This window comes from Microtus ochrogaster, chromosome 17 (genome assembly GCF_000317375.1).
Source record: "Microtus ochrogaster isolate Prairie Vole_2 chromosome 17, MicOch1.0, whole genome shotgun sequence".
NCBI classification, from domain to species: Eukaryota; Metazoa; Chordata; class Mammalia; order Rodentia; family Cricetidae; genus Microtus; species Microtus ochrogaster.
In genome coordinates, this window is record NC_022019.1 from 5,483,102 (window position 1) to 5,501,696 (window position 18,595).

An 18,595-nucleotide genomic window follows, 5' to 3' on the forward strand; every position below is an offset into this window, starting at 1 on the left:
TCCAGTCCAACTGAGAAAACATAGGCTCCCTATTCAGGGGAGGACCCTGTCTCAAGGAAATGGGAAGAAGGTGGTTGGGGAGGAGCCCAGAAACCCTTTTCTGACTTCCACTCAAGTGCATATGTTGGGTACTGCACACCCGTTTGTGCAAACCCTCACACATACACAAATAAAAATTTAATAAATCTTCAGAAGAGAAGTCTCAGTCACTGAATTAGGAATTTCCGGGAAGGATGAAGTTTACATGTTGTCCCTTCTCCATTTCAGGGTATTCCTGTCGGCTGGTGTCACAGAACATGGCCCTTATCCTATTGAAGGAGGACTCTTTAGACGTAAGTTCTTTGTCAAACATTATATCTGATACAGCTGCAGGAAGGTATTTACTATGATTATTAATCAGTTCAATTTCTGCGAAAGACAATTGTAAAACTACTCTATTTAGTATGTCCTTATGCGTACATGCCATAAAGCCTCATCACTAAACATCAAGATGTTGTGGGCTTAGAATATTACCTCCTGGTAATATTATACTCACATAGTCCCAAACATTTTCAATGGGTCGGTGTTGCTCTCGTTTGACTTTGTTAACTCTGAAGTTTTACATGACATAATGGCATCTGTTGATTTGCATAAAGTGGCAATGGGAGGTTCCTAGGGAGGTTCTTTTGGGTAGATGCCTCCCAATGCGGCTAATAGTCAAGTTCTGGTAGCTGCTTAGTTTTATGCAGCAATAGGATACAGGGGCATTCAATTCACCAACACCAGATGCCAACAGATCATGGAGAATGGTACACTATGGGTACCAGAGTATTTTTATAAGTGTGTGTCTTCCTGGCTGTGCTGGCTACTTTTATGTCAACTTGACATAAGTTAGAGTCACTGGAGATGAGGAAGCATCAAGGGAGAAAACACCTCCATAAGACTGGACCAAGCCCCTGCCTCCAGTGATGTAACAGAGTGTGTTGACTCCCCATGGGAGGCCTCACCCTCTCTGAGGAGTGGATGGGGGTAGGATGGAGAGAAGCTGGGGGACAGGAGTATGGGAGAGAGAAGGAACTGGGATTGGTATGTAAAATAAGATAGTTTTTTTTAAAAATAAAAAAGTCGATACTTAAAAAAAGATTGGACTGTAAGAAAGCCTCTAAAGCATTTTCTTAATTAGTGATCAGTGGGGGAGGGTCCAGCCCATTGTGGGTGGTGCCATCCTTGGGAAGGTGGTCCTGGGTTCTATAAGAAAGCAGGCTGAGCAAGCCATGCGGAGCAAGGCAGTAAGCAGCACCCCTCCATGGCCTCTGTGTCAACTCCTGCCTCCAGGCTCCTGCCCTGCTTGAGTTCCGGTGATGACTTCCCTTGATCGTGAACAGTAATGTGGAAGTATAAGCCAAATAAACCACCCCCTTGCTTTTGGTCATGTGTTTCATCACAGCAATAGTAACCCTAACTAAGATAGGCGCCAGCATAATGGACTATTGCTGTGTTGGTGTTTGTAGAGGATCATGGAAGGACTTGGAAACTTTGGGCTAGAAAAGTCACTGAGTGTGGAAAGCTCAGTGGGCTGTTCTGAAGGAGCATGGAAGATAAGAATGTTGAAGGCAGCGCAGATGATAAAGGCCTGACTTAGGGAGTCTCAAAGGGAAGAAAAAAACTCTGCTGGGTCATTGTGTTTAGAATCTGTAGTGTCTAGTCAGCTGGAGCTGAAGAGTCAGCTGTGGTTAACAAGAGACCCAAACCACTAAGGTAAATCCTTTGTTTTGCTGGGACAATGGCTGTTGGTCTGCTGGGGTTGGAGAATCTGCCATTAGGAAGAGACCAGCATCACTGAGGTGAGATCTTCTGGGAAATATTTCCTCTGTGTCGGCATATGCAAGCTGTGTTTAGAGGTGGCCAGAGTTGTACTTGGTGCTGGCAGCCAAAACTTGGTCCTGTAAGTGTTGGGGGTAAACCCCACTAATCCTCTCAGGGTTCAGAAGGATTGCCGCAGCAGGCGAAAATCGGCTAAAGATATTCTGAGGATAAATAAAATAAATTCGCTCACATAAGTCATTTTATCATGTCTCATTTACTTCTCCTGTGCTATCTTCAAAGCTTTCTTTATGTTTCCCCTTCGATGTTTCATGCTGTTGCTTGCTTTGCTTCCCATCCCACGTGGTTTGCAGGTTGCATACCCACACAGAGTTAACAAGCATGCATTTCACAGAATCATAAAAATCTGATGGACCTGGCAAGGAGGTGCCTTGTGTCTCAGAGGGGGCATGGCTGTGAAGCTCCCCAGCAGATACCGGGAGGATTAATTAAGAATCAATACAAAATTTTAAGAAGTCGTTTTCGTGCACTGACTACGTTTCTTAAGTGTGACTATTTAGGCTGGAAGTTTGTGATTAATTATTGTAGAAAAATGCAGTGCTGTGGCACTTTTTGAGCACTTTTGCTTCTTTCCCTGGCGGCTGAGAACACAGCGCTGGTAACCATAGTAACCCGCAGGCCTGGGAGAAAGGCAAAGGTGTTTGATTTGCATCCAGCTACCTGACTTACCTTCTGGCACCCAGGGGAGAAGGAATTTCTTTCTCTGGGTCTGGTTTAGTGACCCAAGCCTTTTTCCTGCATCTCTAGGGGTAAAGTCATAAACAGTTAATGGGCTGTGATCTTACGTTAATTGAAACCAAGGTGAAGGGTAAATACAGAATATTAATAGCTTGTTAGGTTAGAGCAAAAAGCCAGTAGATTACACCTTCCTGAGTCTGCTGCTAGAGAATTCAAGGCCACCCACACCTGTTTATCAGTAAGAGTAGACGTACTGTCTCTCTGCTCAGTGCCTCCTGCTTGGGACTCCTTTCTTGTCAATGAGTCCTGTCAATAAAGATACTTGTGGGGCATTAACTTATATAGATTTGACTCTGAGAACACAGGCTTGACTGAGAGAATGCTTCCACACCAGGGCTCCATGGTGTGGAAAAAGGTATACAGTTGACTGTACAGGAAGAAGTTATTTCAGTGAATGGTTTATACACTGCTGGGATATTTTGGAAGGAAGAAACATCATGATTTCACAGATTTCTGCAGAATTGACAGTGACTATCCAAAAGACAGGTGTTCCCGAAGTTTTGCAAGTCGGGAGTGTCCACACTCCTCTGGATTTGTCTAGTAGAATAGAGCTATCAACAGTACATTCACTATACTATTTGGGGACTCTCATCATGTAAGAGTGTCCCAAGTGGCACTGGTTTTGAAAACATGAAGCTGCCATGAAGAACAGCCGAGTCTTACCACTGTGAGAGTCCATTGGAGAAAGTAGAGCCTCAGCAGCAGATGAAGTCCCAGAGCTAAAGGGGTCATGGAGAGAAACTGAGGCTTGACACCATCAGGAGACCCTAGGAGGGGGAATTGGTGAAAGGAAGTGCATCCCAGGTGCAGCAGAAGACCCAGCATTTTGGAGATGCCAGCACCATGGGGTGACCACTAAGAACAGCAGCAGCAGTGGGGTGGAGCCTTCCAAAGCCTGGAGGACACACGTGTTGCTGCAGAGGGCAGAGCTGGAGAGATGACCCAAGCCCCTTGCAGGAGCCCAGAAAACAAGAGTGAGTCCCAAAGAACCGGGCATTGGGCTATCTACACACTTGGAGTTTGGTTTTGCTTTGTTCGGATTGTGCCTGTGCCTCGGTTCTTTCCTCTTGAAGTAAGAAAGTATGACATTTACATTTGATTTTTACACAAGTCCACAGCTGAGAAATTTTTAACCTTTAAAAGAGATTTTGGATTTTTTAAAGAGACTGAACTTTTACTGTGTTTCAATTGGTTAAGAATGTGGACTTTTAAAGTTCCTCTTATTTTTCTTGTGAGGTCTTGTTTTTTTAAAAAAAATATTTATTTATTGTGTTTATAGTATTCTGCCTGCATGCATGCCTACAGGCCAGAAGGTAGCACCAGATCTCATTACAGAAGGTTGTGAGCCACCATGTGGATGCTGGGAATTGAACTCAGGACCTTTAGAAAAGCAGGAAGCGCTCTTAACCACTGAGCCATCTCTCCAGCCTCCTTTATGTGAGATCTTGAGGATGAATAAGAAAACAAAGGTTGTATCTTAATAGTGATATATTTGTGTGTCAAGTGATAAGGGTCAGTTGTGCTGGCTAGTTTTATGTCACTTTGACATAAGATAGAGTCTGGTCCTGGGTTCTAAAAGAAAGCAGTCTGAGCAAGCCATGAGGAGTAAGCCAGTGAGCAGCACCCCTCCATGGTCTCTGTGTCAGCTCCTGCCTCCAGGTTCCTGCTCTACATGAGTTCCTGTCCTGACTTCCTTTGATGATGAGCAGTGCTGTGGAAGTGTAAGCCAAATAAACCCTTCCCTCCCATGCTTGTTTTGGGTCACGGTGTTTTATCACGGCAGTAGAAACCCTAACAAAGGCCCTGGTGTAAAGCCCCTGAGAAAGTAACAATGGGGGCTGACTCAAGGGTAACCAAGGGCCCTGTAAAGTTGTTTGATATAAAAATACTAGTTTCATTCCATTGCCCAGACTTCCAGCAGGTTCTGTTGGTATTCACAATGCTCCTTTCAGTGCCAGTGCTGGGAACAATGCCTGCGCTGGTTACACTTTCAAAAGGAGAGAGAGCATGGAGTTTCTGTTGGTGACAACTTGGGAGACCCCCTACTATGAAGACCAGTTCTTTGTACTCCCTTAGGGTCTCATGGGTCAGCAGCTGAGCCCAGGCTCAGCGTGGAGTTCAGGACGTCATGTGTAAGATGCCTGCCTTGCACTGAGCGCTTTAGGGTGCTTCTGCATGAGGCTTGTTCTTGTCTGTGCAAACTTCTCGTCAACTCTATACCTGGGACAATCAGCTTGCAAAGAGAAAAGCTTCATCTACCTCACTCTTTGGGGGCTTTATTTGGCCCTCATGGTTGGGTCTCCCCATTTCTTTGGGCTGTGTTAAGACAAAGCATTAGTGGGACCATGTGGTGGAATACCGTCACTCACCTCAGGGTCAGAAGGCCAGGAAAGCCGAAGAATGAAGTCAGAGTCCGTAATCCCCATCAGGGCATGCTCCTGGTGACTCTGAGACCTTTTATTAGGTTCCACCTCTTTGAGGTTCCACCATCTACCAGTAACACCACCCTAGGGACCAAGCCATTAGTTAGCACAGAGGTCTTTGTAGAGTTTTCAACAACCAAACTAGGTAAGAAGCCCAGGATCCCAGGTCATGGAGCACCTCCCAGACTCACTTCCTGCCTTCTCTGGAACAGTAAGGAGACCTTCCTCGGACAGACTGTCCTGATGTTCCCAGCACTCGCTAGCACATGTGTCTTTATTTTGCTTTTTATGACTGGAAATAAGTTGTGTGTGTGCATGCATGCATGCACACATGTTCACATTGTGAAGTAAACCATAATCATTTTGACATTGACGTACAGCTTGATGACATTGAGGACATCCACATTGTCGTGTAACCATCACCACCATCCCTTTCCAGAGCGCCTTTCTTCATTCTAGACCGAAATTTTGCGCCCATTAGATAACGTCTTCCTGACTGAGAAGATGGTTTGGCGGGAAGGAGAGCTTGGTGTGCAAGCATGAGGACCCAAGAGCAGTGGCTTTCCAGCTCCCAGGTCAGAAGCTACACATGCTCCGTGTGTACCTGTAGCCCCAGCTGGGTTTGGGGAGCAGACGCAGGAGGATTACTGGGACTTGCTGGCCACCAGCCTAGCTCCAGGTTCAGTTTTTGAGCTTTTCTCAAGAGAATTAGTCAGGGAATAAGGGCAGGACAGTTGACATTTCCTCTGACTTCCATGAGTAGATGGACACTCGTGCGCGCGCGCGCGCGCACACACACACACACACACACACACACACACATGATAATGTGTTATAGAAGTCACTCTTCTACTCATATATCCAGGAATTTGATTTCTTTACATTATTTGACCACTTCTTGGAGAATTCGAACCTCCAACCAATCTTACTCATTTGATCTTTCTACACTTTGTTCAGATCTTTATACCTCGCACCAGGAACTTCAGTTTAAAACCAAAATAAAACGAAATGATTGCAAGAGCCACGTGTCTTCAATAGTTAGTGTTTGGAAACATGAAAACGCTTCGTGCCTCTCTGTTTCTCCTCTCTCCCTCTCTCTGTCCCTTTCCTTTTCTGAGAGAATCTCACTGTGTAGTCAAGACAGGCTAGGAGGGGGCTTGGAGAGATGACTCAGTGGTTAAGAGCATTGGTTGCTCTTCCAGGGGAACCAGGTTCAATTCCTAATACCCCCATGGAGACTCACAACTGTGTACTGTGTGCAGCTCTAGTCCTCAAGGGTTCCAACGTGCTTTCATGGACTCCAGAGGCACTGTGTGCTCGTGGTGTGCGGACATCCATTCAGGCAGACTCATACACATCAAATAAAAATAAATAAATTTTCAAAAGCAAAAGACTGGCTAGGGACTTGCCTTTTAGCTAAGGTTTGTTCGGGACCCATGATCCTCCTTGCTCAGCCTCCTGAGTGCTGGGCTTTCACACCTGTGTCTCTGCTGACCCTCAGGTAAATTGCTAGCTAGGTGTGGTAAATAACTGCTGGAAACTGACCGGATTTCAAGAAAAATTGTCAGTTGCAAGTAAGCTGCATTTCAGTGGCTTCATGTGGCTGCTAGCTCCCACACTGAGAGGCACAGTACAGGTAACTTAGAAACTCTCAGTGCAGGGGTCCAGTCAGGTTCCAAGTACACACATCGAGTTTGTAAAGTTTTATTGGAAAACAGCTGTGCACGCTTGTCCATGTCCTGCCAGTGACAGCTACAATGCTGCCAGGGCAGAGGCCAGTGGAGGGCAACACAGCCCACAAGCAGGAAATGCTGAAAGTTACCATCCTGTTCTTTACGGAGTTCACTGCCCTGGCCATGTCTGGCAAGTCTAAAGGCCCTCAATTGTAGGCACATGGCTCAATTATCCCTCTATTCTAAAGCGGTGATTTTAAGAGTTCAAATGAATTCTTGGGAAAGTGGGATCTGTGCTAATTTGGGGAAATGGAAAGCGATGGCTAAAAGGAAATGTCTGGAAACCCCTCTACTAAAGGGAGTGGGAAGTTATTTAGGAAAAACGTGGAACTTGCACAATCAGACTTGAAGACATAGGAAATGTGTGTGGGTGTGCAGCTGGAGAGGTGTGGGCCACAGCTTACAGTGTGTCCTGCAAGGAGAGTGCCACAAGCCGTGGGATGCTTGTGGTACCATTTTCTAGAGTACCCAGAGAGGAGAGAATCCCAACTGTACACAGTTACCCATGGAACAGGGAAAACCGCACCGCTTTCTAATATGGTTTGATGCTGTTATAAACTTCAGATCTAAACCAATAGAGGCAGGGGAAGAAAGAAAAGTTTCCAATTAATCTCAGCAATGAAGAAGGAAAATAATATAGGATTGATTAGCAAACCAAATCATGTAGTATAAAGGAGATATATTATGCTTACAGAAGCATGCATTTTCTTTACCAAGTGTATTAAGTGTTTTAGTTAGGGAAATCCTTTCATTTTTTTAAAAACTTTATTCTCAGAGAAAAGAAGAAAACCATAAAATCATTTTACTTGATGTAGGAAAAATCCGACACTCGTTTATGGTTAAGCACCAGGAAGACGCTTGAAATCCTGGCAGTGGTGTGAACCCTATTAAGCTAGTACACCAGTCAGGACTTAATCCACCCATCTCCCATCAATGCTTGTGGTGAAGTGATAGACAGTTCTTTGAGAAGACAACCATGATGTAAGCGTGTCCCTGTCATGTGCCTTTTAACAGTATCCTGGAGGTACCTGATTCATTATGGGGGGCCACCTCTACTTAATGGTATGATTGGCTATGCAGAAGTTAGAAGAGAAGCTATAGATGAATCGTAATTAGGGTCTAAAATTGATTGTTGGGTGTATCTGAAAGAAATAAGCTTCCAGGACAATTGAAGCTTCTTTGTACCCTTCTTTTGTCCAGTTGGTTTGGAGACATCACTGAATCCTGTTTATAATTTTCCATAATGTCTCTAAGTTATGGGTAAACGTGTTTGGATTTTTGATTTTCATGTCAATGAAATAATATTTGAGATATCTTTGTACAGTTTGCTGTCTGGTTCATATTTCTGTCATTTTTCTCAGGTAGCTAGATTAGTGTTTAGATTAGACAGCGTTTGATATTTTAAAGCTGATGGGAGACAGTTTGGAAGTTTTTCACCTTTCCTGTCTTCGCCGAGTGCTGCAGAGGCAGGCATCTCCCGGGTTCACATCTGCAGACAAGAAGGAGCCACTCGACTGTCTTGAATGTATCTAGACGTGCTCGATTTCTACCCAGAGTCCTCTAGCATGTTCACCTTGTCCAGGAGTTTCCTTTGCCCCATGTCGTCAGTGACAGAATCCGCAAACCTTAGTTCATCAGGGATGTATGCTAGGACTCGCTGCTTCATGCCTGCATTGTCCACTGAAAGTGAGGGGCACTGCTTCCTGACTGTGGGGGTTCCCAGTGGGTAGCTTCCCTCTGATTCAGGACAAGTCCGCCTGGCTGTGTAAGGCATCACCTGTCAGCACTTGGAACTTCTCTCTTTCAGTAGTGTGGTCTCAGTGTGTCTTGGTGCCTTATGGCCGGCCTGCTGTGTACTGCTGTGTGGTTGCAGGCCTTTGGAGATCAGGTCTCTCTTTCCCAGATGATAAATCTGGATTCTTTCTTTGTTTCTGCTCTTTTATAACCAGCTGTGAAACTAAAATTTGGGGAGCATCGTTTGCTGGAGATCTGCTTGTTCAGGTTCTCAGTGTCCCTCACCGTCCCCTGCTTGGGGGAATCTAGAGCAACAACAGCAGTCCTAGAGGGTTTTGCCTCGGTAACATTCACTTTTTATGCCTCAATCATGATTACCAGGGATCCAAGGTTTTTTTTTTGTTGTTGTTGTTGTTTTCCAAATCCATTAGGTCGAGTTGGGTCATGAGCTGCAAAAATCACCATGTCAGCCCCATGTACATGTGGCTCCCACTGAACTTAATAACAGCCAACAGCCCCTTGACTCCTCCTGCAGCTGCTGCCCAGCCTCAGCCGCCATCACGCTCCAGGGTGGCGCAGGTGGATTTTAAGCAAACATGTAGAGATTAAATAGCTAATTGGAAATGATTTTTGCCGAGTAAAGCTCAAGTCTGGCATACCCTGCAAAGGAAATCATTGCAGACATACAAATAGCTTACTGTTCATTTTAATTAGAGTTTGAGTGGAAGACAAGATTCAACTGATAAATCTCCACCAGATTCAAGCAGGACCGAAAACCCTGGGCATTTGTATGGAAATGGTAGAGGCTGCCTTGTCAGACCGGATGGAGAAATGGCTTTATTTCCTCTGTTTTAATTGTTTTGACTCCAGTATTATAGTTATTATCTAGTGGCCATGTCCACTTTTAAAATACAATAGTCTAATAGATTTTGTCTTTTCCTTACTCTCAAATCATTTACAAAAGTGAGCAATGTGTTTTAATTCTTAGAGTTGACTTTTAAATTTTTTTATACTTATTTATTACTTTATGTTTATGACTGATCTGAGTATTTGGTATTTTAGTAATCTTCTCTGAGAAATGACTGGATTACTTCATCACTAGGCAGCCGCCTGGACGCTTGGACAGAATAGAATTGAAAGCTCAATGGTCTATTGTGACTCTTCAGGAGATAACAGCAGATACTCTGCTGACCGTTGCTGACCTTTCCTGACCCTTCCTCCTTGAAACATTCTTGATTTGACTTTTTATAGCGATTGCATTTATGGGTGAATTGAACTGGTTAGTTTTTGCCAGAGTTCCATCATGTGACTTACTGAAACCGCCAAGGTTTCATTCCTTCCCTTTGGATTTTCTTTCTTAATGCTGAGTTGGAAACGCTAGAGCAGTGGGGGGAAACTGGCGTGGGCAGCAGCCAGCCCCTCCTCTGCTTCCCTCCGAGTGTCTCTTCTTTCATCTTAAGGCAGAGGTTACCATTCAGTGTCCGGGTAAGAACACACGCAGCGTGAGAAGGGCGCGAGGTCTTTGCACACATTGCACACCACAGAGGCACGATGTGCACACACATTTGGACTTAATGTCTTTTTAACCAATGACTTTTGCCGCTCGATGGCTTCCTGTTGATACTAGTTTATTCTTTCCCATGTTAGAGACCATAGAAGTTGCTTATTGGTCTGTAGACTATGTGCATGTTCCTAACATATAAACATGTGATTTTCACAGAACTGTTCTCCAGAAGTGTGCTTAGGAATTGAAAGATCATGTCTGTGAATGGATAAGGTGGCAGTTTCAGAGGCAACTCCTCCATGTGCTTAAGAATTAAAGACATTGATGGCCCAAGTAATTTACTGTACCTTAGATCCCCGGTTTTGCTACCTCTCGGTAGACGTTGTACCTGACTATACTTTAGACCAGAACTTGTCATTCTTCAGTGTGTTTTTAAAGTGAAGAGAGGAAGAAAGATCAAAAGGTCACTGCCAAGGCTGAGCAAGGCTGCTGGGACAGAGCCCTTTGTGTGTGCGTGCAGGATGAGGGAGCTGTGGGGCAGCCAGGGGAGGGAGGACATGGAGAAGGTTCTTCCACAGGTGGGCAGTTCTGCGTGGGAGTGCTGTAAGTGCCAAATGCTGCATTCTTCCTTCCTGCTTTTTTTCTATTACATTTCAAAATTATTTTCAGAATTCACAAGCAGTGTATTTTCCTTGTATTCTTCTCTTTCCTTCCAATTCCTTCCAGATCCTTCCCACCTCCTTACCCACCCACCCAATTTCATTTACTTTCTCTCAAAACCAAACAATAGTAAAACCCCACAAAAGAAAAAAAATAAAAAAAAGTTAAAAAAGAGAAAAGCAACCGACTAAATCTTAACAACAATGAAGGCACACAGAAAACGTGGAGTCCATGTTGTATGGCTCACTGACTGCTGCTGAGTACCAGGCCTGGAGGTAGCCTGGGTGACAGCCCAGTGTCTCTCCGCTGGTGAAATGGCTTTTCCCTCACCCAGCAGGTATCAATAGCAAATAGCGTCTTGGTTAAGGGTGGTTCTTTGTGCCCACTGCCCCTTCTCCAGTAAGACTGTGTTCTTGCCCCATAAGATCTCTCCGTGGGAGAGTCAGCTGGCACAGCTACCAGCTGGGTAGGTAGCATGTGGCTGCTCCCTGTGTAGATAAAATCCTGCCTGGTCCTGTGGTCACACTAGTCGGAGTCTGTGCTTAGGATACTGGAGACTAATCTAATTAGGTAATTTGTGACTGCTAGGCTCTAGAGCGTCAGTTCTCAACCGGTGGGCCGTGACCCCTGGACCCATCGGAATATTTACATTATGATTCATAACAATAGTGAAATTACAGTTATGAAGTAACAACAAAATAATTTTTATAGTTGAGGGTTACCACAACATGGGGAACTGTATTAAAGGGTCACAGCCATTAGGAAGGTTGAGAACCACCACCCTAGAGCGATGGAGAATTGTAATAATGGCAGTAACCAGATTAAAAATGAAATGGTCTTTTAGGAATCTTAATAGTTACCATGCCCTTTCTAGTAGAATTCCTGTGTGTGTTTTGGGGGCTTGCATCCTGCTGGGAGAACTATACCTAGATGTAGTTAGTGACTGCCTTGAACTGTCCCAGGGACACATGGGGTGACATTTCTGCTAGGAAAATCAGCTGTATGCTCTGTGAGGTCCTCGTGCAATGGAAAAAAAAGCCTTGCTTAATCATCTGCTTAGCACCGAGAGGAAAATAACTCCCGTTCTGGACATGGCAGCAGTGTACTAATAAAGAGCTTGAGCTTCTTCTGCTTTCGGTTTACACGGAAGGAAGGCGAGGTCACCCTCCTGCCGAAGGAAGGTAGCTGTAGGAGGAGCTCAGTTAATACTTAGGAAAGACGCTGCCAGTGTAACTTGCTCTGTGAATTAATGAGCAGGAACTCTACAGAGCAGGTTAGACTCAGGTTCCTGGTCTGTTGTGTACATACAAGGAGAAATTAACCTCTAAATCTGTCCGTTTACTGAATCTAGTTTCGTTTTATTTTATTTTATTTAACCCCTTTGTAACGTCCTTGCTATTGTCCTGTATTGTTCATAGTCAGACACACAGGTTGTAACCTGTGTTCTCTCCAGCCAGGGCCTTATGGACAGAGAATGTCATTTCCTGCAGATGTCAGGATGATAGTTACAAATCCAGTGCTGATATATAATAAGCTTTCATCACTTACAATGCTGGAAAAAAGAAGTAGCGTTGCTGCTGAAGCACAGATTCCTTCCAAGGGCTTGGAGGTTTGTCCTGTTGTCAAGACTGGAAACTTGTAGAAAACAACAGTTTACTGACTGGAGCTAATTCTCCTCCAGCTCTGTTAGCTCTAAGAGCCACGTCGAGGGCCTGGGGGAGGTGGATCAGTGATGGATCGGTGTGTAAGGTGAGGAGTTCCATCAACACCCGTCTGGAAAACAGGCGGTTTCTTAGGTGTGTGATCCCAGAGCTGGGTGGGGAAGCAAAGACAGCCTGGCCCTGGGGCTCACTGGCCAGCCAACTTAGCATACTCGGTGAGCTCCAGGCCAGTGAGAGGTCCTGTCTCAAAAAACTGTATAGTTTCTGAGGATCACTACCTGAACTTGACCTGTGACCTCCACATATATGCACACACATGTACAAACGCACACACATCCATGCAAGCACACTCCACATGCACCAGCACACACATGTGCAAACACATTACATATCATGTAAAGTGGAGTTAAAAGCATTGTATTACCCACTACATTGTATTTGGTGGGGATTCATTGCATATAGTGGTGCTTCGTTAGTAAAGACATTTTAATTCACTTGCATCTTGATTTTCTGTACAGATCTAATTGCAGACTCTGAAGCCATGAAAGGGTTTTCCCTCCATTTCTTAATTATGCAGGATTTCGAAATATCAGCAAAAATAGAAAAGTCATACAAATCTACAAAATGCCTATTCTCTGCATGTTTTTATAGAAAACTCCTTTCTGTCAGTATGGCCAGTTTCTCTCTTTCCCTGGGTGAGCCCCTTGGTGACTTTAGGACACTGGACTTCCACTGAAGGAAGTTAAGGTCACAGATCTTGCTTATGTTGTAGGTCCCAAGCCTATCATTTCATATCTTCCTGGCACCTTGTTTAGTAGCATAGCTGGAGCCCTCCACATCCTGCCACAGTGTGTGGCTCGGCCCCTGACTGGGAAGGGTGCTCTGAATACCTGAGGGGTCAGCTGCCCGGTCTTTAGGCTCTGTTTGCCATCTCTCCTTCACTCCTGGATAGCCCTGGCTCTGCTCCTGTGAAATAGGATTGCTTCCTAACCATTTATGAAGCTGCCTGTTTCTCACACTAGATTTAGGTCTCCATGGATTCCTGCTAAAGTATGTCTGCTCTGTGCAATGGTATCCAGCTAGTCTTATCCCCTTTACTGGAATGTATGCTTCTTTGTCAATGCGAGTCACCCATGTGTAGAGATGTGCTTTTAAAAAATGTCTTTTGGGGATCACAAACCACACAGTAAAAGCAGGTCAGCACGCAGATGCTGAGGAAATAGCTTTGTTTGTGCACCAAGCTTTATCACTCATCCATTTCACGGATTTGTACATTACAAGTACAACATTTTCAGCTGCAATGCTCTCAAGGTCACAGTACCTTGGTTTTAAGTGATATTTCATGTTAACGAGCTTTCCTATTCCCCGAATGTGGCCACCTTCTCCTCTCATTGACCGCATCCAATAGGAAAGAGATGAAAAATTACAGACTGCCGTTAAAATAAGTGGAGTAGTCATTTGAAAGAAATGTTTGGCTGTTGCCAGTTAAAAATGGCAGCTTAGGGCTGAGACGTAGGTAAAATGAGAGACCCCATGTCTAAAAACCAAGGTGGAAAGCAATAGAAGAAATATTACATTCATCTCTGGTTTTCACATGCATGGGTGAACATATGCACATGCCTGCTCACACATGTGCATGCACACGTATACACACACACACACACACACACACACACACACACACACACGAGGCATTAACGTATGGCAATAACCAGGCATTTGACTCACCCCTCGCTGTCCGTATAAGGAAGCCAGATTGATACTATTTCTTGACGGTAGAGAAACTGTACTCTATCTTTAAAATGTACATATAAACGCAGATTACATATGTGTGATTGCTTCGTTTGCTTGTGGGTTTTGAGCTGGGAACTCAACTTTGGAACTTTGGGCCTCTGTCACACTAATACCGAACCACTGAGCTTCCTCTCCGGGACCTCGTCTTTAAAACACTTGCTGCCAAGTGAGTGCTTCAGACACTTTCTGAATCGAGTGGCCATGCTTCTGTAGGAGAAGCAGCACAGCTTGCTTTCCCCAGTCCTGTGTTCAAGGTCATGGTACCCATAGTTTTGGCAGACACTGGTGAAGGGGCTGGAACTCCTCAGTCACTTGCACATTGCTCGTGGGTTACAGAGATGGAAGAGAAAAGGAGAGGAATTGGGAGTGTAGGATGTGCTTCCACGTGACTGTGTTATCACCTCCAGTGTCTATTCCTGTGGGCAAAGCCCATAGTGTCTCATAGCATGTCTCCCTGTAACTTACATTTTGCTAAGTTGTCAGGTGTCCCAGGTAATCTTAACAAGATAATTTAATGTTTTAGAAAGCACGAATATGACGGAGTTGAGCATACATTGAAACAGTTTACCTCCCAAGCACAAATTACAGTATTTCAAAAAAAAAAAAAAAGCCCTGCTCTAAAAGCAACGGAAGCATACACATGGTTATGTGTTTATCAAGTGAGTGATTTGCTGTTATTAGTTGGATAAGCACAAGCTCTGGGAGCTATGCTTGCCCAGGGGTGGTCTTGTCTCTGAGCTACTTTGCAGAAAAATAGTCAATTTACCCAAAAAAAGTGATCAGTGCAATTTTCCTGACGCCTGGCCCTCTCCAGTTCTTCACTTCTGTTTCAGCTCCTGTATGTTTAACCAAGGATATTATTTTAAAAATTAATTTCTTCCATCTGCAGGAGTATGTTGCCTTCGGCAAACTTGAGGTAGCTGAGATCTATAAGGTCTTTTGCTTGTAACATTTCTCCAAAGATCCTAAACATTTGTGTTCTCCTTTCCCGGTATAAGGAAATCCTAGCCACAGTGGCTCATGCAGTTGTGTTTTGGGCTAAGAAGATGCTGAAGGTGAGAGTGGACCAATCAGAACTGTGGTTGAAGGGTGACAAGCTCCTCTCTGGTCCTAACCATTGACTGTTCTCATCCCAGCAAGTTGAAGATTGCGCCTTGGCGGAGACTAGAACGCAGAGGCCTGACAAATGCTAGTTAGTTAATGAGAGAATAGCTTTCTACCTTTGTCTGATCGCTTTCTGGAAATGAGCAAATTCAGTCTCTGAAAATATCAAATATTCATGAAAGGGTGAAGAAATGCTATACTCCGAATGCACCTTGAAGCACATGGCCCTGTGCTCCTGCACGCCGGAGGTAATTGTCTTAAATTACGAGTGCTACCCTAGTGCCTGCACTCTAATGCTAATTGACCCTCCGGGTTCTAAAACACACGGGCCTCGGCAATTGAAAGCATATTAAATTATGCCTTCATGTGGGAACCAACACGGTGTGTTGGAGCAGTGAGCAGGGATGGTTTGGGGAGAGGCAGGAGTGATGGGGGTCTCCTTCCAACCTCCACCCTCCACAGACTCTGGGTTGTTAGCGTTTCCGTTCGTAGAATGTTTTCAAAACTGGAGGTCTCTCGCATCATTTACCTGTTCCTTTGAGTTCTGGGTTGATCTTCTAAATAGCTAGAAATTAAATAAAATTACTCATGAACCAAAAGGTCTTAGTATGCAGCCGGTTGTTTTGGTTTAACCCTTGCGATGGCACGTTCGCCTTCACACATGGGACTGCCAGGCTCGAGTCACTTTTAAAGGGTCACACAACCAAGAGCCGACCTCCTGGCTCCAAAGTAATTATCTTAGATTCTCCACCTCAGCTTTTCTGGTGCTCCCAATATTTCACAGTCAGCATTGACTCTAGGGTGAATTTGAAGCACCGGTCTAGTTGAGGGAGGGAAGCCTAGGTGTCGATGGGATAAGTGATTTATTCGCTGTTTCCTAGTTGCTAAGCAGACTTGTGAACAACTGGAGATAAACAGAAAGGACACTTGAATGGGATTGTCGGTCTAGCTGGCAGCTGACAAAAGAAGGAACATGATAGATAGCACAAGCGTCTTGAAGGGCCATTAAGAAGATTCTGGGTGAAGGTGTGCTTGCGCTTGGGTAAAAGGGAGGGGGTGGGGTTGTTCCCTGGGACACATATACTTGTTTTATAGACAGTGCCTCTCACTTGTCTGGAACTCACTAGGTTAAGAATCCTCTCATGCCCATCTTTGCCCGCCCCCCAGCATTAGAATTATATGTGCATGCTACCAAGCCTTTCATTTTATATATGTGGTTTCTGGGGATCAAGCTCAGATCTTCTGGTTTGCAAGGCAAGTACTTCATCAACTGAGTTATTGCCCTAGTCCCACAGGCAGCATCTTTAGACAGGGCAGATAAGAGAACCCTTGGCAACCTCCAGTATTAGCCAGTGCGCTATCTTTCCACTTTGACCAGAGACCTAACACAATTAGGAAAAGGGGAAGAAAGATTTATTTTGACTCATGGTTTTAGAGAGTTCTGTCTGTGGTGGCTTGGCCCTACACTCTAGGGCAGCACATCACAGCAGTGGGAGTGGATCCTCTTCCTCACTGCAGACAGGAAGCCGAGAAAGAGAAAACAGGAAATTGCTAGTGCAAGACATAATCCTATAGGGCACGCCCCAACCGCCTACTTCCTCCTAACTTTCACCAAGCACTGATAATGCAGTTATATTATGACTCTACCAGAGGATTAAATCATTCACCGTCAGATAATCATCTCTAGAAACGTCGTTACAATCACATCCAGACATGTACTTCCCTGTTCTCCCAGGCAGTCCAGTCAAGTCGACAGTCTAGGTCAGTTCTCAACTTATGGGCTGTGACCCCTTTGGAGGGTCAAATGGACCTTTTTACAGGAGTCACCTGAGTCCATTGGAAAACACAGACATTTGCCTTGAGATTCATAACATAGCAGAATTACAGTTATGAAGTAGTAATGAAAGTTATTGAAACTACAGTCGGGGGTCAGCACAAACTGTAGTAAAGGGTCGCAGCATTAGGAAGGCAGAGAACCACTGATCTAGACTGACCATCACATCCCATTGCAAACCCATTACAGGGCCACAAGCAATCCTCTAGCTAAAAGCTGGGAAGGGAAGGACTTGCTAGTCACAGAACTGCTTTGGTCCTTAGTTTAGGCTCAGCCCCTAGGATATAAGAAGCAAATGTCTGCTGCTTGCGCTGCATGGTCAGCACACTTAATTATAAAAACCCGAGCCAGCACAGGAAGGTGTGCTGCCATTGATGAAGAGAGTGTGGAGTCGGCATTCTGTCACCATGGAAACAAAAACTCTGAGGTAAGCAGCTTATGAGGAAGGACATTTATTTTGGCTCACACCTAAGTCTGGGGTCATTTGGCCTGGATGCCCGGGGGTCTGTGGTGAGACTGTACTCCGCTGTGACAGGTGTGCAGGCTCAGGCAGAGCTGTTCACCTCCTGCCAGCGAGGAAGCCGAGAGGGATCCAGTCGTCCTGGCAGCTCTTTCCAGGCCTCACACCCTGAAGACGCCACCACCTTCCAGTAGTTGCCAAGCCTTTGACACAGGATCCTTTGGGGGACATTTTAAGACCCAAATCATAGCAGATGAGGAAGCCTGCTATTTTACAGTCTAACTGGACATCTCGTCCATGGCGAGCCATGCTAATGTACCCTGTGCCCTGTGGAACTCAGACCTGACAATGTATGGAAATGCCAGGCGCCAGGTGCCAGGTGCAGACTAACAGTGAACGTTCTGTTGAGGGCCGAGGACGCAGTCTGAGGATCCGCGTTGTCTATCAGACGGTTGCTTAGGGAACCTGGGCTCCGGAGGATGCTTCGTTCTGTGACTTAGATTTTTATGGCATCAATTGCACAGCTGTGTCTGTGACACACTCCTACTGCCTGGTGGGCTCCCCGGCAGCCTCCACTTTTGCTGACGTAGAAACCTGTGCTGTTGCCCCTAAGACTCTTGAAAGTCTTTAACTTGGGGCCTCATTTTTTTTTTTTTTATTATTCAAGTTTTTGCCTTGATGTAAGTTTCTGCAGACAAGTTCCAGTTGCGACCACTGGTGCAGGAGCCAGCCATTTTCCTTATGATGATGTTGCGTGGCCTTGCCTGGGTGGGCCCTTCAGGTCGAACTGTCTCTTTAAGATCCCAGGCACTCCTCTGAGTCTCTTCTGTAGCTCATACTTGCAGATGTGCTGTTCCCTGCCTGTGTGCATTCTGTTCCCTTCTCCTCACTGCTCCTCCCCCTCTTCCCTCCACAGCACTGCCTTTGTGCTAGGGCTGCAGAGAGAGACTACCCCAGATCCGGAGATAAAACAGCAGAAAGTTACCCGCTTAGTATAGCCAATATCAAGTATATATGTTAGGGTTCTCTAGAGGAACAAGACTTATAGAAGGAATCTATCTATGTATCTATCTATGTATCTATCTAT

At 45.1% G+C, this 18,595-nt stretch overlaps 1 protein-coding gene across 1 annotated transcript in view; it reads left to right on the forward strand.

Moving 5' to 3' along the window:
* Window positions 1–18,595, forward strand: part of Atp8a2 (ATPase phospholipid transporting 8A2) — a 568,947-nt gene that overhangs the window by 177,927 nt on the left and 372,425 nt on the right. Inside the window, exon 24 of the mRNA XM_026783162.1 lies at window positions 268–332. Within this exon, the coding sequence (XP_026638963.1) occupies window positions 268–332 (65 nt within the window). The remainder of the gene's footprint in view (window positions 1–267; window positions 333–18,595) is intronic.